At 35.4% G+C, this 22,340-nt stretch overlaps 1 protein-coding gene across 3 annotated transcripts in view; it reads left to right on the top strand.

The window, feature by feature from the left end:
* Nucleotides 1-22,340, top strand: part of PCLO (piccolo presynaptic cytomatrix protein) — a 391,345-nt gene that overhangs the window by 327,570 nt on the left and 41,435 nt on the right. For all 3 annotated transcript variants that reach the window (XM_078060093.1, XM_078060092.1, XM_036107931.2), the window contains 5 exons: nucleotides 28-121; nucleotides 1,271-1,342; nucleotides 3,077-3,257; nucleotides 4,894-5,088; nucleotides 21,318-21,447. In XM_078060093.1, coding sequence (XP_077916219.1) covers nucleotides 28-121; nucleotides 1,271-1,342; nucleotides 3,077-3,257; nucleotides 4,894-5,088; nucleotides 21,318-21,447 — 672 coding nt within the window. The remainder of the gene's footprint in view (nucleotides 1-27; nucleotides 122-1,270; nucleotides 1,343-3,076; nucleotides 3,258-4,893; nucleotides 5,089-21,317; nucleotides 21,448-22,340) is intronic.

Below are 22,340 nucleotides of genomic sequence, written 5' to 3'. Positions count from 1 at the left end.
TAACTCTTTTTTTTTCTTCTAATTCAGTGCTGAGTACAAGAGGAGGACTAAATATGTTCAAAAAAGTCTTAATCCTGAGTGGAATCAAACAGTAATTTATAAAAGTATCTCCATGGAACAGGTATGCAATGATTATTTTCTATGTGAGAGTTTTCGGCTAATATTAGAAATCCGATGACAAAATTATTGCAAGACTGTGGTCTATCAATTTTGCCACACAAACAAAAAGAAATGAGTAAAATACAAATAATAAATGTAGCCAGTGAGAGGAAATGGATACAGTGCACAGTTACCATGAGTGTAAATGTGTGCATTTTGACAAAGCGGCCAAAAAATAAATAAGACCAATGGAACATTTGCCATCAATTATTGCAAAATCTTAATATTTCAACAGCCTGGGCCACATTTATCATATTTTAAGGGAAAATATTTTCCAACTGGCCATATACTTTTTATAAATTTTGGTCAATCACTTTCATTTTTTTCCAGTTTTACTGAGAAAATTGACATAATACATTGTATAAGTTTATGGTATACACCATAATGATTTGATATGTATATATTGCAAAAATAATAGGTGGCTGTATTTTGACTTTCACAAATAATACAAAGAAAATATTCAGTGTATATGAATGTGTTATTGCTCCAGGCAACATTTTAGGAATTCATCTCTTCTCTAAATCAAGGCCTCTTAAGAACCTGGCGTTGTGGGGCTAAACGGTACAGACCAAGGCATACAGGGCCTAGCCTAAAGGATTTTAAAGATTTATGATTTGTCCTCTGGAAGATTTCTAATTTGATTATGAAGTTGAAGCTGGGTACAAACTGTAATCTGGGTTCTTGAATTTAAAATAAGTTAAATTTACCTGCAGAAATTAGAGAATGCTACTATATTTTTTGGTGATTTACTAAAACCAAAAAACTCCAATCTAAATATTTTATCCAAATAACCTAGACAGTTTTTCATCCTTTAAATTCCATGTATTTAAAGAGCATTTATAGATTCTACTTTTTTTTTTTATAAAAATCGAGAGTGGGGGCTTAGAATAACAGGGAATTAGTAAAATTTTGAGGTCTCATGAACAAACAGTAGGTTGGACTATAAAATCATTGATATTTTATATAATATTTAATATAAACCTACATTTTAGATAAAATTTGAAGACTTTTTACACAAATGGAAAGAGTTCAAGGAAGTGAAAATAAATGAATCTATAATAGAGTGTGATGAAAATTTGTGGGGTTAATAACATTTTGATTTAAACTGTAGCTTAAGAAGAAAACACTGGAGGTGACAGTCTGGGATTATGATAGATTTTCTTCCAATGACTTTCTTGGTGAGGTGAGCATCTGATTTCCTTTTCTTCATTTGCTTTCATTATAAACCACCAATTAAAATTTATTGATACAAGCATATTTCTTAAGTTTATTAGATAATCATTTTGGTTAAAGCCCTTTGATGGATAGGATATATTTCCTGATTTATTCTTTGACTGGATGAATAGTAATTTGAGAAATGGTTTTCACTCTACCATTTGATGTACTTTATAACTAATTTGTAGATGAATTATTGTTTTGATAGTAGATATATAATCATGCTGTGAATCCAAATTTGAGATAAATTATTATAAAATGAGCTAGATTTTTAAAATGCATTTTCAGGTATTTAATTGCTCTTCTTCACTGCATCTATCAATGACTTGATATGGCATTCTGCATTGTTTATTTCTTTTAAGTATCCCATGAAAAATCTCTCAAAATATTTTACGAGGCAAAATAGAAGTAGGAGAAAACAATAAAAATCAGTTTTATATAAGTTCACATGCAATCTACCCTAATCATGAAATCTGGCAGAGTCAGATCCTGTGGGTTTTTTTTTTTAATCTATAGTATTTCAAAAAATGTATTTAGTAATCTTTACTTAAAGCAGAAGTTATGAATTAATGTTAAAAAATAAATCCTCTCCAAAAATAAAATAACACCTAGACAATATGATGTCCCTTCCCAGAAACAATAGAAAACAGTTTTTTAGTCTAGGTGACACGAGACCTTGTTTGGTTCCAAGACTCCACACTTTTCTTTACTATAAAATTAGGCCATTTGACCTTTACTTGCAGGCTCCATGCTGGTACAGTCCCTGGGACTAATCTTGATCTTTGGACAGTTCTAGAATGCAATATTCTATCAGACTTAATGTCTCATTTCAGAAAACTGATTTATTATAGTCCTTGTAATTTATTGTTGACATGAACCTAGAGCATATATCCATTGTGTTGGTTCTCGTTTTTTTTATATCTCATCAAATCTAAAATGCCAGCAATTGTAAAATGGGATATTACTCATGAACCACTAAGAAAGAAAAAAATGCTGCCAGTCAAACCATGATATAGTGCTTTCTCATCATAAATTGTTAGTCATATCCCTATTTCAAATATGAGTTAAAGTATGTTTTAAACTACAGGGAATTAGTTAGTAATTGCAAATTACCCATTCTTTTTTAGTTTGTCCCTCTCCTAACTAAAAGCAATCTTTAAAAATGATATCCAAGTTTAAAAAAAAAAGATATCCAAGTTTAGTACTAAAATGTGTTCATTTAGTAAAAGAGAGCTTTCATTCATAAAGAGATTGAGTTGTGACTACCTTTTCACATCATCTCCAAATAATTTATAGTCGAAGATCTTATGCAGTTCAGTTTAATCAAATGTTCATTTTAAAAAATATATATATTTATTTTAGAGAGAGAGTACACAGTGGGGAGGGGCAATGGGAGAGCAGAGCAGAGCCCAATGTGGGGCTCGATCTCACAACCCTGAGATCATGACCTGAGCCAAAACCAAGAGTCTGATGCCCAACTGACTGCACCACCCAGGTGCCCCTAATCAAATGTTTATTAAGCATCTAATATGCACAAGATGTTGTTCCCAATGTCATGGGTAAAGAAAAATGAGGAAGACAGCCTTGTCATCCTCAAAGTCATACTATGTCTTTTGGCTTATATCCTTGAGTAAATTTCAGATCACAGATAAAAGTAACGGATGAATTATATCAATTTCATTGACTTACTGCATTTTTTCAGGTATTGATTGATTTATCTAGCACATCTCATCTCGATAACACTCCAAGATGGTATTCTCTCAAAGAACAGACTGAAAGTATTGATCATGGCAAGGCTCATTCCAGCCAGGGCAGCCAACAGTCTCCAAAACCATCTGTCATCAAAAGCAGAAGCCATGGTATCTTCCCTGACCCATCCAAGGGTAGGAGATATTTCAAGTAGAAAAAGCTTTTTTCTATTTGTTCACTCAGTAACTTCTTGAATATGAGTGCCTGTATATTTAATATATTTTACAATGTTGGATTCTATTGGAAAGTATGTAATATAATATCCTGCAAACAGTAATGGATATGGAATCAGGAAAAATGGGCTTTAGTTTCAGATCAGCGCATTATCAGGTTTATGACTTTGTGATCTTCACCTCTTCGACTCTGGTTTTCAACCAATACAATGGAGGGAGTTGGGCTGTATGAGCTGTTGGATTATTTCCAGCTCTCAAAATCCATGATAATACGATTTTATCAAATATGTTGGGGTATTTCATAAAGAAAAATAAGAATCCTCAACAGTCCATTGACTAGACATACTCATCATTACCATTTATGCATATTTCTTCTCATTGTTTAAACCCCTATTTTTTCATAGGTATATTCTTACTCATATATTATATATGTAATATATGAGCATATATAATTTTGCATCCTGCTTTTTACTTACCATACCAAGAACATTTTCCCCATGTCACCAAAACAACTGGTATGTTGAAATTTACCTAAACCTTTCCTAAATGTTGGCCTCGAGCTAATTCTATGATTTTTTTAAACCACTATCATTATTTTTGAAATGGTAACGTTATACATTGGGTTTGGCAATATGCACAGCATTCCCATTTGAATGAGCTTTTCCTTTGAGAGGTTCATTGCCGATTATCCTACCACACAACATCAATCTTCATCATAAACCGAGTTACTGCCTAGATGAGATAACCATGTAGTATTTTACCTAGGCACACTGAACTATTTATAAGTATCAACTCTAAATGTTTATACTGGACCTGAGTATTGCTCCCTTCTCTCCTCAGAAAGTACATCAAATTGAAAAGTGCTTCTTTGCACATTAGAAAGGAATGGGTCACAGGTGCCAAGTGTTCTCGGAGATGGAAAACCACAAGGCCGAGTCCAGTAGGCCACTGAGTTGATATGACAAACCACGGGCTACCATGAGGGCTACAGATGACTTATGAATGAGCTTTATAGATCATTTATGGATCCCACTTGGCCAGATCAACGCTACCCTGATTAACTTTCTGGAAGATCATTAGCATAAAGACCTCTCTCTCTGTCTCTCTCTCTCTGATGGCCATAGTAAATGTGGGATCTCTATATACATTCTCTGAAATCCCCTGAGACACGATTCTCCAGTCTCCACTGTTAATGTGTCCTGGTGACGCACACCCCTCCATCCGGGCATTCCCTGCATTTTCACTGGAAACTCCTCTGTGGCCGTGGGAGCCTCTTGTCTCTTGCCTGGTCCCTCCTAGAATTAGCAGTTGCTTGGCGATACGGAAAGTTAACATATGCATTTCCATGAGGCTAGTTAGATGTATGTCCTCTTCTCAGACCTCTGTCTTCTCGACATGATTATCCTTTTGACGTTCCTCCCCACAACTGTTCCCCCAATGTTTAATCACATCGCCGAGTGACAAGCAGTTGCATAAATGAGCCCAAAAGGAAACAGAATTAACATAAATCTTAGACAGTCTCAAATTATGTGAGACCAAGCTTGCCAGGAGGAACGCTGGAGCGCTGTTAACTCACGTCTCACCCTCTTGTAACCAGACATGCAGGTTCCCACCATTGAGAAATCCCACAGTAGTCCCGGTAGCTCGAAATCCTCCTCCGAAGGCCACCTGCGCTCTCACGGACCGTCGCGCAGTCAGAGCAAAACCAGCGTCACCCAGAGCCACCTGGAAGATGCAGGGGCTGCCATAGCCGCTGCCGAAGCCGCAGTGCAGCAGCTCCGCCTGCAACCAAGTAAAAGACGCAAATAAATTCCTCAGCATGGCAGCTTCATGTTCATCTGTCGCCTCTCTCCTGCTGTCCTTCCCCGTTCGCTTTCCGTGTTCTGGCAGACCCTGCTCCCTCCATCCTCTGTCCCTCTGTCCGTGTCACAACAGTACCAAGACATAAATCTGCTCTTTCTTACTTCGATTTTTCGTTTCGTTTATTTATTTACGTGGACGGCAATAAAACTGGCTGTTTCCCCTCTGTCTCCGCCATCCCTCCAACCTGGCTCATAGTATTTGGTGGCTGTGTCTGTGATGTTTGCAGGCAAAGCAGTGTCGTGTGTCCTTTTCGTGTGCGCTTAAATATCCTTGAGAATCCGGGAATTATGAGCACAAGTGGCTGCCAGTTTTCCAGGCGTTACACCAAAAAAAAAAGCACACACACAAGCATTTAGAGCAGATTAGAGATGAGATTCTTGCATCTGAAAACACTCAAAAATTGTCGGGCAGAAGAGTAATGCGACCAACAGTCGAATTCTCCAACCCAGCGGGCGGGGGGAGAAAGCCACTTCAAGCTTAGAAACCTTAATGAATTATGCATGTGAAATGTTGTAGCTTTCCATGTGGGAAACTTTCTAGTCTTTTAGCGGAAAAAAAAAATCTGTGAATAAAATCATGTCTTATATTTTCCCAAAAGTACATAATATTAATTATATGTGTAGACATATATGATGAGGCCATGTCCCCTCATTAAGGAGCACAGTCGGGTCCATTCTGTTGGATCACACTTTGTATACGGTATCAGAGAATTTATAGGCTATTTTCTTTTCTAACCACTGGAAGTCCTTATACAGGCAAGAGGCCGATTAAAGAATCACAACTCACCCATCTTAATTGCTGTATTTTCATTTAATTTGCGAAAATGTAGTCAGTCGATATGGAAAAACTGAACGAGTGCAGAGATCTTACAAACGGAGCTGCTCTTTTGCTTCCAAGCAGCCTTAGCCAGATCACGGAGAGAGATCGATGTTATCCCCATCTCCCCAAGTCTTCATTTCCCGAGAAACAGCCAGTTTTAACCCCTCTAGTGCTGTGCATGTGGTGTCGTTTTGGCATTTGAAAACACAGCCTCTTGAGATGGAGCAAAAGATCACTTCTGTTTGCATGAGTGACATTGAAGCTGGTTCCATCCGAGGATACGTACTCTGGGTTTCCATTCCACCCACACTGCCTCAGCAGCACATAAAAGCGGTCAGTCTAATCATGCCAGGAAGCAGCACAGACACAGCATAGCGGGCGTCCTCCCCATTCAGAGAACTCAGTCTGATAATCTGCCTCCACCAGCCAATGGGAACCAAGACCAAAGCCAGCTAGCCCTCAGGAAGGTGGTGTCTGACGGACCAGTCAAGCCAGAAGGAGGTGAGCAGAAAGGCGCTATGCAAAGCACACAGCAAGAACATCCCCCACATTTAAAGCCCTCATCTTTTAATTTTTTAGAGATTGTCTGATCAAATCTGTTTATCCACTTTTTGATGTGCTTTTGTGGGCATGGCATTTCAGGACTTCATCATCACTGTGTAAGTCCCCAAATCAGTCCCATAATATATGACTACAGTGATTTGTATTTTTCTATGCGCTGGGCATCTTTTGACTTCTGTTGGGAACTAGATTAACAATATTCATATTGCAGAATGGAATGCATGCTACTAACCTAATCTGTTCAAGCATGACTATAAATATGTTGCATTGTGATAAAAGTTTAAACTGCTCAAAATTCAAATTAGCATACCAGTTGGAATGTAGATCAGTTTTTGTTGCATATTATTTCAAGTGTAACTTTTTAAAACTTCAGTGGATTCTGGAAATTCTTAGAGGAAAGTAAGGGGAAAATTGTTAATGCACTAAATCACCTTTACATGGTGAAAGTTCTCTCTTGATCCTACAAACAGACATTTTCCACTCATGTTTCCATAGCTGTTAAGTGTATCAGATGTGTTGGGCATGTGAATATCCAAGTGCCTGTGTAATAAATAAAGTATCTTTATTTCATTCATAAACTACTGGGTTCTGAGCCATTGTTATATGATGCAGCTTAAAATGAGTGTGTCAGTTTTTGCTTTCTCATTTGATTCCTTGCAATAGAGTATGGCTAGTTACTGTTCCGTTGCTAGTGAGACCTCTATGATAGAACATTTTGGGAGTGGAACCAAGTTTGATGTTGAAACATCATTAGCTAGATGGAAAATTATGACCAAATGAAAGCACCAAACATACATAAACATGTGAGTGTGAATTGGGGTTGGGCTCTTCTAGGCAATACATCCACAGTTTCTGGCTCCCACATCTGATCTACTCCACAGTCTTCTTGGGTTCCTGGATAGAGGAGGACAAATCCCCTGAGCCCTGGCTTTGGAGGTGTATCTAAACTTGATTCCATAGCCGTGTTCAGAAAGGAAAACAAGTTTGTATCCATCCCTAGCCAGACCCCAACGCTCCTGGAGTTTTCCCCAAAGAAAAGAGTATCACCACCAGTGATAGGAATCAAACGAGGGTGATTATAAAATTATCTTCAGATTTATTTCAAAAACACTTATAAAATAAAGGGCTTTAAAAAATAGGTTTAAAAAAATTGGATAGCGGTACCCCCTTCAGTCCCTTCCAACCTGAAAATACTTTATTTTACGATTCTCTACTTGTCCCCAAATTAAAATCAAGCCTTATACTTTCCTGTTGTATTCCTCTTAATTCTCCAAAAACTACCATTTTTAATACGTTCTTGTCCCAACAAATCAGATATTTAGGGGCAGTGGAAAATGTATGTGGCATAAAGCACAGTGATGTTTTCTGAATTAGCCAGGTAATTATCCCCTGTGCATGGATTCCGTTTTCTAATTAGCTTACTGTTACTTCCCAAAAGTACTTAAAATCCCTCCTCTTACCTTTTTCTCTATCAAATGAGCAGTTGGTTTCTTACAGTTACTCATTTTCTTACTTCAAGTATTCCATAATGATGTCACAGTAATGAAATGCTTCCCTATCTCACTCTATTTTAAATTATCATGATTTCAGTATTACTATGTAATATTTTGTCTGATTTTTTTTGACGTGGTTCTTAAAATTCGTAGCAAAATATGTTTAAGTCCCTTTCTTTGCATAATGCTGTAATGGATATTCTCATCCACATAAGGTGCTGTGACTGAATCCTGGAGCCATTCTCTATTGAAATAATCAAGATAACATAACCTGCTTTCTTGTTTAAGTTGGTACTGAAGATAGAATGCCGTTTTCTAAAACATAATTATTTCCCTGCTACTGTAAATGTACCAAGAATATAATTCAACCATGCATTTTGCCAATTAAGAGTAAACATGCTATAGGATTAAATTTATATAAAATGCTGTAGAATTAGTTTAAAGCGTAGAAAAATTGGTATGAGATGGAAACATACAAAGAGCCAACAAATTCTCGTTCACTAACTGCATAAATAAGTATTATTATTAATTTTAAGTGTTTAGATAAAAGCCTTCCATTTCAAACCTCACAGTGGAGTTCACACAGTCCCATCTGCATTCTGATGATAATGCCCTTCATTTGAACAGTTCTTCGCATTGTATCGAGTGTTCTGTCACCCATCTTCTCATTTATCACACCTGGTAAAGGAGGTCTTCATGGCAGATATTCTTATCCCTGTTTTCTGAGTGAGCAATCAGAGAGAGGGCTGGGATGATGGATAGAATACACAGAAATTTCTAGAATCGGCAACTGGACCCTTGTTCTAGTCCTAAACCTTTGCTTCCTAAATACGTTGGTTCCTCTGAAATCAAACTCTTCTGATTTCCGTAAAAACAATTGTCATTTACATACTTGTTATTTGTCACTTAAGTTCTTACAAATGATGAGAGGTTGCTAGAAATGATGGCAGAATACAATTTAGACTTGCTCTCCCTACATGATCCTTTTTTCTGAAGACTCAAAATTAAGCTGCCACAAACCCAAGGAAATGAATCCCTCTCATGCATGAGCCCAGTGTGGCAGTAAGCAGAGTCTGTAGAGATCGTGTGTACATCTGTAGTCATTTCTATCAAGGGTGACGAAATTGTCCCTAAAGAGCCTTTCGAATGTTTCTTTGTGAACTGCTCAGCAGATTTCTGCCTGAAGTAGCGTAAAAGATGGGTCAAGCAAGAATTATGGAGTGAGCCAGAAGGAACTTTCTCTCTCCCCCCGGGGTTTAGTTGCACGCTAGGAACCCTGAAAAGAAAGATTAGACAGATTGTGCCACATAATCCTGACGCCTAAACAACTCTTTTGTATTTAGAAATCCCTGGAAATGATTTTGTTCCAAGCCAGTTGGTTTGACTGAACACAGGCTCCACCATTTTAGAAGGTGACAGCAACCAGAGAGGAGAGTTTAAAAAATAGTTATTTTTTTAAACCATACTCAAACTGAATCAGATTGAAGCGTTCTTTAAACCTTAGTTGACATCCACTATTTTATATTGTAAGTGCATTTTGAAATTCCTGAGTTATTCTTGCTTGATACTAAGATTTTATGTGAATTTTAAAATTAGGAACAGTAATAGAGGCTGAGGAGAAATGTCCCTCCACCCTGGGAAATGAGATAGGAGCCATTGGAACGGGTTGGAGAGGATAGGAGAGCAGATGAACCATTGAATAAGTTGTGTGCGGGAATTATGATTAAGCATTCCTTGGAGTGGCCGAGTTGTAGGAGAAAAGCCTGAAGCTACTTCCACAGACCACTGCTGGAAACTCCACTTTCAATAAGGCTCATTTTCAGCACCTGTCACAGAAGAGTTTCATATCTGCAGGTTGTCGTGGTGAACTCTTACTAAGCCATCACTCTGTGGGAGCTGCTGTCTTGGGCAAGTGGTAGGGGGTGGCCGGGCTGGGAAGCGGGATGGGCATCGGGAGTAGAGGGTACTGTTGGTGACAAAGGGCGATAGGTAATCTGCGTCCCATTCTCTTCTGACTGGAAGTAGATGGTCACTTCTGGTCAGAAAGAATTTAGCGTTCTCTGTTTCTGGGAAGGAGAGGGTTCAAAAGGAAGTAAAGGAGAAATCAGAAGAGAAATCAAAGTGAGTTCATTTGGAGGTGAAGTCTTCCTGTCACGTATGTAAGAGGTTAATAAAAACAGATTTGCATTCCTCATTTCAATGTGTTCATGCAAAAACACAAACTTAAATAAAACTTTGGGTAGTTGAAAATGAAAAGAAAATTGAAACTGTAATGATCTGAACACAGTAAACATCCAACAAAGTCTGAGGGACTCAAATTGGATAATATCAGCTTTCAAAGTTCTGTGCCTGTTTTTCTGGGGACGAGGGTTTTCTTTGTTGTCTGTGAAGATCAAAATGCTCTTCTAAATTTTTTTTAAGAGTTTCCATATTTTCTTAAGAATGATTACGCATTTTAAAATATTTCTTTAGTCATTTAACATTTATTGCCAGGAATATCTCTGCTATACATGCAAAGTCACAGAGAGTAAATGTATATAGCTCTGACCATGTGACACTGTCTCTTGTTTATGGACGTTTATTCACAAAGGTGAATCCACCGATCTACTATCATGGGTACTTTTGTTCTTTTCCAGTAATAGGTGTGGGTCTGCACCAAGCCATCCACATGTCTGGTTCACACTGGGGATTTATATGTTCATTTCATCTGACATGAATAGCAAGACCAACTGGTCTACCCAAGTATCTGACTTGGCTTCAATATGGCTGCACCTTAGTCAAACGATCTAGCTATGGGCCTGTATAATTGGATGTGACCATGAAGACATGATCTAATTTTAACATGGCAAAGTCCCTTCAAATGCTGCTTATGATATAGCTTTAACAAAGTTCAACTTAATTTTTAAAATGCAAATTATTTGGGCTTGAAGAAATTATTTTTTAAAAAGTTACTTTATCAAATTACCACCAGGGAGCAGGACCCTGAGGAAATGAGACAGGCAAGTAAATGCTGATGGAGGAAAGAAATGAGAAGCATGGAGCATGAGAAGGCTGATGGGGACACAGTGCGGGACCCTGGACAAAAGGCACAATATGAGCATGGGGCTGGGAATGTGTTCACTTGGGTAGGCGGGATCATGGACCTGGGGGAAACACTACCTAAGGAGAGGCAGACGAATGTCAAAGGCACCATCGGGCTACTTAACAGTATTGCCTAAGTCCAGATATCTAACTATCCATGAATTACTTGATTTTTTCCACTTTTCATCTGCATGTACTACATTATGTAAAACCGTGATATTTCACCTATTCTGCATTGTGCAAGATAATGGGAGGGGGTGGACAGACGGGGGGCTTAGTTAGTGGGATAGGATGAAAGGAACCTTCATGTGTACTGAGCCAGACTCTGAAAATATCCTTTTTTTCTTTTTCTTTTGTTACTGTGTTGAATGTATAAATATACAATTAATCGTTGAGGAGCCAAAAAAAAAAAATACTTACTGATTTTAAATGGAAACATATTATATCAGAAATGCAGAATTTTGATCGAGGTCTTGAGTTGTTTAGATATATGAATAGGAATAATGTAGACAGTCATAGCTTCATAGCTCAATGTATTTTAAGATACTGTAAGATAACTGAAGATTTCCATGGAGATACTGAAGGCTAAAAATTAATTAAATTGATAATTTGAACAGTAATCAAAATATTGATATTACAGATCAAACAAAAACAGATACATTTTTAAGAAGAAAATGCTTGATAAAAGGAGCATGGCACCCTTTTTTTAAACTTATAAGCAAAACAGTGAACTAAAATTTCTGCTATATTTGTTTTTAAAAGAGTACAGGAACAAAATCCACTTTTCCTCCTGAACACATTTCAGACTGAAAGCCACATTATTTGAAGTTCTGTAGGTCACATTATAATTTTACCTGACTATATAAAATGAATTTGGAATCTATAGAAAAAGGTATTAAAAAATGGACTTTTTTTTTTACTATATAATTGAAACTTCTCTCTATATGGATCTATTACATGCTTTTAGTTTGTTATAGAGCATTCTCATTGCTGATGCATTTCATAAAGTAAATCACTATTGAATCACTATTTTGGCTTCATCCAACTATTAAGGTACCAGCAAATTAAAGACTTTATGTAGAGAAAACCCCTTTTTGGAAGAATGTGTGTTATTTTATGCCTGCCAAATATTATTTATTGTGGGTTTCTGCAAACCATAAAGTAGTTTTTAAAGCAAGAGTAGCACAGACAAGCATGATTTTTTGATACATATAACTTTTAGTTCAGACCTTCTACTTTGTAGAGTTATGAAGTTCTGAATGGAACAAATTCCAAAGCTAGAGAGGTTAATAAGAATAATATCAATAATAATAAATCTTTTTAAGAAAGCCTAAAAGCTTGATATTTTTTACTACAAGTATTAAAAAATGAAAGGCACGATAGAATAATCCTGTATATAGTGGTTTAAGATGACTGTCAAAAAAAGCTGATGCTAATTGGGTTCTTCTATTTTCATAGTTAATACTTCATTTCTATTATGGTAGATCTAGACCAGTAATTCTCAATGTGTGTCCCGGGGGCACTTTTAGGGTTTACAAGATCAAATACAAGAATATTAAGTGTTATTTGCCTTTCTCCCTCTCATTCTTTTTCATGTACAGTGGAGTTTTCCTACATTTACATGAGAAGTTATGACATCATTGCTTTGAACGCTAATGGAATATGTGCTTATCAATTGCTTATTCTAAATTTTCTTCATTTTGAATATGATAAATATTGATAGATATAACTCACATAAAATAAAGTTCTTAGGGGAATGCAATATTTTTTAAGAATGTAAAAGCGGTCTTGAGATCAAAATGCTTAAGAGCCATTGATCTATACGAATGCACAGTCATAATCCTTCCAGTAGCCAAAGACAGTGGGTAACTGGAGGTTTCTTCCCAGATCTAATTGTCATATTTGTCTCTAAATTTTCTATGCTTTTTTTTCTCTTTATTGTATTTCAGAATCCCTTCTTTCCTTTCTCATCTAATGTTAATTTATAATTATTAAGATTGACAAATGACAGTCTTTCATTTAATATTTAAAGTATTTTATTGGGCTTGATTTAGGTCAAATTATGAATGTATGTCCATATTTATTACTTACTACTTTCACAGTTTGACTGGTAAATTGCCTAATCAGCTTTAATCAAACTGCTCCCAACCTAAAATAGAGAGGGTGTATTATAAAGATAGAATAAATTTTATTTGCATCCTTATCTTAAAGATAAGGCTGATTGGAAAAACAATTGTTATAAATAGTTTCCTTTTATCTTCTATTGTAGTATCTATATTACCGGTTTCATAGAGATCAAATTAATTTTGTTGGTGTAAGAAAAACTGAAGATCATCACTCTGATTCAAATTTGAGAAAAAATTAAGTTTTTTAACCTCTTACCTAATTCTTGATTTTTAATTTTCAAGTAATAATTTAATGTGTTTTTAAGTAATTAAAGCTAGAAGGGAATTCTGAAAATATCATTTGTGGACAATATTATCTGAATTACATATATTAGTTGCTCTTCATCTATTCATATTCATATATACATTTTTTGAATGAATGTTATGTTCCAGAACCTCCTCAAAGAGTTAGTGACCCTGTAGTGAACAAAACAGATGAAAATAACCGTCCCTGGGAATCTCCCATCCTAGTAATATTTATTGAATAACCAGTTAGATATCTGGGAAGAATTAGGAAGAATGGGAAAAGTGTAAGTTTTGCTCCACTGCGATTGAAAAAGAAAAAAATGCATAGTCATTGTCTTAAATTTATATGCAATCAAACATCCTCATGTTTAGAAATATCTGGAAATATAATTAATTATATTTTTATTTGTCCTGGCTTTGGTTCTTCCTAATAATCTTTACAGTCCCCTAGGATATAACTACCTATAGGAGGAGAGAAAGTATTTGAAAATGATCTATTTGGAGAAAGTAGAGAGATTAATGAGATTAACTAGAGAAGTGAGATCCCATAGGATGGGACATGCATTGATCAAATAATTGTCCAAACTCCTCTTAATTCTGTGGCCACTGAGTACATTTGAATGATATGAAAAATAATAGTATTTGTTATAATGTTAGCCATATAAATCAGTCTGCTTTGGGCAAAATGTTTATATAAATCAAACTATTTGGATTCCATTTAAGGAGAGCATCCTTGTTATCTACATGTTCTTGATCTAAGTTAGCAATTTCAGGATTATGTAAGAACATTTTTCAAAACATTATTTTTAAATTACTTTCCACTCAAACAATCCTGCATGTGTTGCAAGCAAACTGCAAGAGAGAGAATACTTGTTCAAAGTAGAATTAAATGAATATTGTAAAAGTAAGAGCTTCTCTTGAGAACTTAATTCAAATCTTGCATTTTTTCCAAATATGATTCTCCCTATTAATCTTTTAAAGATAAAAATCCTTATTGTGTTGTAACAATTATGTTAGCATATTTTAGCACAAAACCAAAACTTGGTACTTAATATAATTCTTTGTTGATTCCAACTCTTTGAACACAACTAGAATTATAGCCTAAATCTATTAAAGATAAAATGATTTTTTAAAATTTTCATTTATGATAATATCTTAATCGAGCTTTTTTCCAATAGTTACTAGGAAATTTTGGTTTCCACTTAAATTGTATTCATTTTAGATATTTTAAATATTAAAATGTCGGTATTAGTTTATTTAGTAAACTTAAATATTAGACATTTAAATATTTTATTTACTTCTTTGAAAACTAGTTCTGAACCAAAAAGCTTAAAAAAGGGAGATGTACTTAAAAGGCAACATTCTAGCAAAAATATAAGAACTATAGCATAATGAGCCATCACATATATTTGTGTAAGAAAAAAATCCTCTCCATTATGTTATTAGTTTAATTTTACTCTCACTTCCAAACACCTCTCACACTAAAGTTATGTATTACTTCTGTTCCTGGAAGTTATCATTAATCCCATTATCTACAAAGCTAGAGAATGTATGATTAGTGAGTATGGGAAATACCTGCAAATTACTGATAGCATTAGATAAAAACAGATTGAAATGATTATTGAAACATCTTGCAAATTCAGTCCCAAGGCCTATGTGGATGGAGAAGGAAGAGTGGGAACGAGACTAAGCTTTACTACCTTTCCTGGATTTTAGCAAATAAGAGACCTCACACCTCTTTTCTCTCTGAGAGAAGCTACTATGTGAATATGGAGTATCTTAAGGGACATACTTTGATTTTTTATAAGGAAAAAAAGACATTGTGACATTCCATTTCTCATGGTTTGTTGTAACTTTGCGAGATTATATTCACCCGTAATTTGCCATTTTAAAGAAATGACGTAGAAGTCTGAGCTGTTTTTAATACTTTCATTTGTAAAAACTTGTAATTTGGAAGTATGTGGAAACTCCTACAAGTAGCTATATTGAAAGTACCTATGCCATTTTGGGGGGGGAGGGGCTGGTTTCTTTAGAATTTTTCCAAATCAGATGATGAATATCCTGAAGTAATATTAAAAAGTATTAAATTTCTAAAGTCCTTTTTCATTTTAATACCCCTAAACTGTCATAGGGAACAGAGAAAATGTGATTGGACCTAATTCAAGGGAAAACTTACCAAATAATGCTGGTAACAATTGAACTTAGAACCTGACCTTTTCAGGTTCACATTCAAAGCAAATCAACAAAGGAGATAAAACTGCAAGATCTCATTAGTAAAAATAACAACCAGAAAAACAGCAATAAGAATAGAAGGATAGAGGGAAGGGCAGTGGGGAGAAAGTAGAAAAGGTCACCAAATAATGTCCAGCTAGGTTAAAGTTAAAGCTAGCAAAAGAAAAAAAAAAAAAAAATAAAATAAAATATATATATATATATATGCTATAAATACATAATATCTAAAATAGTCATTTCAGTTCCATTATTAAGCTACCGAAATAAACAAAATCATTATTGACTGACTTATTTTTGATCTCTGAAGATAATATTAATACTGTATCCACCAAGTAATTTGGGAAATTATAGACTACCAACATTATAAATTATTCCTAAAATATTTGGATATATCTTTGAGCTGGACCAAGGATTTAAACCAGCGGTAGAACATCACAGGCAGCAAGGCCGTGGTCCTGTATCCCAAGCCCGGAATTCTGAGGTAGGCAGAGACCTCACGATCTCACTTTGAGACAATTGGATGCGACAGAAAAGTGGATTAGCACTTTTTAGTTTTTCTTTTCTTTCTCTCCTTGATTAGTGTGTGACGCGGAACAAATCACTTAATCTTTCTAGGGCTTAGTTTTTCTATAGGCGAAATGATGGTTCTAGAGTTCTTGCCAGCTTTTAATTTCCATGGTTCCAAAATTATACAAAGTCTACAATTCTGTTCCACGGACTGTGAGCCTAATGCTGCCCTCGTGTGGTAGGTACAGTGATAGATCGGCATTTTTTAAGTATGGTTGAGGGGGAAAAAAACCAACAGAGCCAACTAATTGAAGACAGATGTGCAGTCAAAAAGACACTACCAGGTTTAATTAAGGCTAGCCACAGTGGAGTAATAAAACAAAATGATGTCTAACTATCTCCCATCTGAAGAAAATGAAGAGGTCAAAAAATAATTTAAAACAGATTGAATTGCCTCACAGAAGATAAAATGTGTTTACTTGAAATGCCCCCTCAATAATTGAGGACAGAAATGATTTAACACTCTAGGATTTATTCCTCTAGGGTACAAGAACCCTCTCTGCGGGAGTGGGCTTATTCCATCATATATTTATGAGATTACATTCTTTCTCCTCGTTGGTACTTGATAGTACAAATAGGAATTAAAAAAGAAAGAAGACACAAAAATGTAGGCTTCCAAAATGCATTTTATTATTAAGTAAACCTCAGTTCCTCATAAAAGAAACACTTCTCATGTGCAATACACAGGCACATGATATATTCAAGCATAATAGGTCCATGATCTCTGAAACTCTTATTTAAAGAGAATAAAGCAAAGGTAGAATAGTTTTAAATTACTAATTTGGAATCATGAGTCTATTGAAAGTCATATTTAGTTTTAATGTTTTAAAATATTATTTTAAATATTATTATATTTATATTTAAATATATTAAATATAAACCAGAGTTCACCAGTTGTCTGTATATCCAGATTTGGAACCAGCACAAATACTAATGTCTGTAAGAACACCCTCTTGTTCTCCCATGGAATGTGACTATACATATTATTTCTTACTATCATTCCAATTTAAATACATTTATAAAATATCCATGGTCTGTTAGGACTCCATGGGAGTGCAAAACTATGCACTCCCATGTTTAGTGTGTTATCATTAAATATTCCTTTCAATTAAACCAGTTTTGGAGGGATTGGGAAAAAATAAAACACCTAGTTGAGTGATCACGTTTTTCTCTACCATATGACAGATTAAAGTTGCATCTCTGTTTTTAAAACTCCAAAAAAAAAAAAATTGCATTGCCCCAAGTTTCCTTGACAAAACATGGAGGAAAAAAAATAACCCTCCCACATCAAGTGGTGTTAATGAGAGATTTATGATTTGCATAATGCACACAGCCAGATGAAAAGTAAAATATCTACTTAATCATTCGGATGTTTGAGTTGTGTTGTTAAGGGAAAGAATTATTAATTTTATTATTATTTCATTAAATATGGCTTGAGCATAGTTCCAGGATGAGCTTTTGAGAAGGCTATGGTGGAGAAAACACAGGCTCGGCTTCCAACAGCAACATGAATGTGACAACCACAGCCAAAGATAGAAAGTGGTCATTGCAGAAACAGACCTGTGATCTTGTGCTAGGAGAGTACGGATATAGAAGAGCTCGCTTCTGAGTGGGAAGATGAGGAAAATACACAGAGCAGGTGCAATCGGAGCTGGGCCTTTACAGACAAGTACAATTTCGATATGAGAAAGTGACAGGTGCAGAGAAAGGCATGACAAAATCAGAAGAACGGGCCCAGCTACAGCTCAAGAGAAAAAAGAAAAGCCAAACCAAAGGGAGCCAGTGTGAGTGGTCTAAGTGGGCTTCCGTGAAAAATGTATAAAGGAGAATGATAGGAGATACATTTGGAAAGAAGCAGATGGTTAAGGACTTTGAGAGGCCAAGTAAAGAATGTGACCAAAATCATGAGATGCCTTGAAATTACTTTGAGATCTAGCCTCGGATATCAAGTTGTAAAAGCACTTTATTCATTAACGTGCTGGAGATAATGCAGGTTTAGCTCAATGTAAGAGAATTGACACGTTCTTATTTGGAGACTGTTTCAAGAGAAAAAAATAAGTAAATATATGCATTGTTTCAAGCATCTGATAAAGAACTATTAAAATACTTGGGTTTTTAGTCCCAGTTTATCAAAACCTCTGCATTTCTGTATGTTTAATTGCATTTTATGCTATGTAGCTATAGCCCAGTAAAAAGCAAAGGTCTCTTCTACATTTTTAGTTGAATTCATTTTTAGAAACTACCAGACATCAGGCTCTCTTTACCCTACACTTCCATACCAGATTAGGGAAAAAAAAAAATATCAAGCACCAGATGTTTTGGTAAGATGATGCCAAACATCTCCATTTATGTGAATTGTTCACCTAACTTCTAACTGCCCGAAGTTTCTTTAGACTCAAACTTAACACATAATTTTGTTTTCCAAATATGTTAGGTAGACTTAGACTTATTCCAATATATGTATATGTTCTCTAGATTTGGTTTTCTTTCTTTTTATGTTTCTTATAAACTATTATTTGTTTGCATTTAAATTGACAGCACTTGTATAGGCTTTCCAAATGAGATTTCTATTTACCTAGACAAGATGAAAAGCTCTCCTTAAATTTATTTCTACCCCTGTTCCTTTCTTCTTGTTATATTGTTTTACATTCTGTACACATCTCAGATTTTCCAGAAGAGAAATAGAACTAGAAATTGCATCAGGTAAAATCAAAGTTCACATAGAAAAGATTGAATATTTTGAAATTTAAATAAGACAGCTCTGCTATAATAGCTATTTTGATGCATTGCGAGATGGATCTTGGTTGAAAATTGTTTTAATCTAGTAAAAATAAGTTGATTTAAAAATTAGCATATATTAATTAAGGTTTGTTTTTGAAAGTAGTATATTGAGATTTTCCAGTTGATGGTATTAAAGTGTTTCATTCAATATCATACTAAAAAATATTAACAATATTGTTGATTGGATTACATAATGCCAATCAAAAAATGTGGCAGCGTTCCTTTATTTACAACCAGTTGACTAATCTGACTCATTATGTGTTTGATTATACAGTTTAATTTACTTTACAAATGTTCATAATTTATATCATAGTCATATATGATAGTCATTTATATTTTTTAAGTTATCCTTTTAAAAAGTCCTTAAGTTAGCACTAACTACACCATCTGGGCTTCTCCTACATAGAAAATATCAAACATTGTAACTATCGTTCTGTCTCCTCAAATCTACTCTGGGTTGCTAGTAATTGATCGGTGACCGGTGATTTAACAATATTCAAGCCTTTTTCTAAATAGCTAGTCCCAACTCACAGATACCTGCTGTTATTGCCCAACATTTCTTCCTTATTTCTCCATTCTGAGAAAGTGATCTTGCTATCACTGGAATAGATATTATAACAAGTCCTGGTGGCTTTAGAGAATCTGTTGTCCCAAAAAGGAAAAAGTGGAGAAGTGGGGAAAAACCAAAACTTTTGTGAGACTTGATCCCGATTACCCTGATGGTGGATTTCCTGTCCTCAAGTGGTTTCCCTCACAATGTCTGTAGTTTTCCCTTCATTTGGATGTACTGGTTTTATTAAAATTCCACCAGATTAAGAGTCATTGTGTTTGTATACATCTCTTTAAGGAAAATGTAGATATCTTAGTGTCATTCAATGATTATCAATGATTCGCCCACAGTGTGAATCTATCCAACTGCTTAATCTATCCACCTGATTGAACACAGGTGTTTTTATAGAAGAGAGAGACTCGAAGTATTTTTGTATCCTAGAACATGTCTAGAATTGGAAAGAAAATTGAAGCAAATTCATTATCAGGGGCTAGGTATGCTCAAAGACACTAGGGAGCAGTGATTGACAGGAAAACCTTGCAGAAGAGGTTGGGGGTATGACAAATAAAATCACAAGATGAGGAAGAGAAAGTAACTGAGCTCCTGCTTTATCTCACTCCTCATGGTCACAATCTTATGAGTTGAAGTATGCATACTGAACCCATTATCTTCAAATGCAAAAGCTGAGACTGTTTAGATTTACTCTAGAATGAGCTAGGATTCCAAATCCTGTCAGTATGATCAAAGCTCATGCTCTTGAATTCTGACCATGTGACAGAAAACATAATAATAATTTTTAAAATTTGCCTAGAGAAGCTTCTCTCCACAAAAAGAAGAGGAAACACTTGCCTTCTCTTCTGTTTTTTGCATCAAATGTTCCCCCCAAATCTCCTCTGATCTAGAACTCCACTAACAATATTAGTACTGTATTCCTACTGCATTAAACAACACAAAATTACAATGTTTCTATGGGAATATGGATTGCTTTATCCAAAAGAATCAAACTTAAGGAATTATTGAAACAAGTCCCAATCATAGATGAAGAAATGCCGAAGGAGAAGCAAAGATCTTCAAATTTAAAAACTTGCTGGAGATAGTTGTTACATACAAACAAGCACAGAATTCTTCAATCACTTCTTGAAACCATCTGTTCTACTTTACATCTTCACTTCTCAGGAGAAAAACAGATTATCGGTTAATATGGAGAATAATTAAGAAATTTTCCCTTATCGCACTATTTCTCTCTACCCAAGTCTTTCTAAACTCCTTTCTCCATGAAATAGCCCAAATTCATATTTGTTTGTCCTTATTGTAATACTGTACAAATAAACCACAAAGAGAACCAGTAATAATGATAATAGTAATAGACTGGTTATATACTATTTAACTCAGTCTAAAAATCTGATGATTTAACCCTAGAAACAATTGTGTTTTTTTTTTTTTTTTTACCTCTATGTCCCATAAAAATAACCAAGTCCTTAGTGTTACCACAGCACCTTATTGGTTAAGGAAAAGAAAATGACAGGCAGATTAAGACATGTGGAGTTCTTGCTAGAGCTGTTTCATTATCCGTGTAAATGAAGAAAACGTAGAATGATGCCTTTGGAGATCAATGGGAGTTTCATTGATTGACTGTGGTGTTGACTCTTCCCACACCATGCAGCAAAGCCTGCCAATCACCGGCCCGCGGAAAGTTCCGTGCCCACCGGCTCCTCCGGCAGCGGGTATAGCGTGGACAGTGAAGGGAGCGGCAGCACTGCAGGGGAGACCAATCTATTTCCTATTCCACGGATGTAAGTGTGGGGGTTTTTCTTTGTCTTTTTTTTTTTTTTCCACTACAAAGTTATAACATGAGTAAGCTTTGCTTAACACTTAACAGGAAATAACTAGATAATTATCCAGTTCTGACTCATTGTCCCTGAAGCAATTCAACTGTGTATGCCTCCATAGAAAATAGACTGTTCGGGGAAGATTGGGTTAATTTAGCCAATTCTAAGGACGAACGCTGGTCACATCCAGGACTATTTAATCAGTGCAATCTGTATTTAATAGAAAAACTGCTACAATAATAACTAAATGAAGTTCAGCAGCAGTAGTCCCTTGATGCGTAATCACATAATGATCAAACAGAAATATTATTGGTGTTTGAGATAAACTTAGATTAATTTACTTTGAATCAGGAGAGATTTAAACATATTTAAAGAGCTCATATATCGTTTTTGAAATAGATAACACATTGGGCTCCTCATAGAGGCTTTTCAGTAATCTTTCCACAATTAAAAAGGAAGATTTTGAAGTGTTTCCATATTTTCCACAACAAATACCAAGTAATACAGGGTCCCCAGTACATAATCTTAGAACAAAGTTCATTGGTAATATGTTAAGCCTCAAGAAAATAATATTGCAGATCGAATGCAAAACGAAAGCAGATTGTGTTTAGGATGTGTTAGAATGGGCTTAGCCATGTTGGTGGCAAAAGTTAGCAGCATCCAAGATACGTATGTTGGTTATGTCTGTTCCAGTGTCGAAATCTAGACTTTCCAACCTTTCCTTCTCCTCCCAAGGAACTAGTTTTCCAGGTTTTGAAAAACGTCATTGGACCATCCATCTCCAGGATCTAGGTCAGGGCGAATCTAGCTTTGCAAGGTCTGTGAGCTAATTTGGCCTTTGCATTTTTAAATATTTG

This window comes from Halichoerus grypus, chromosome 12, assembly GCF_964656455.1.
Source record: "Halichoerus grypus chromosome 12, mHalGry1.hap1.1, whole genome shotgun sequence".
NCBI classification, from domain to species: domain Eukaryota; kingdom Metazoa; phylum Chordata; class Mammalia; order Carnivora; family Phocidae; genus Halichoerus; species Halichoerus grypus.
Note: the sequence above shows the minus strand (reverse complement) of the source record. Positions and strands in the feature narration are given on the sequence as shown.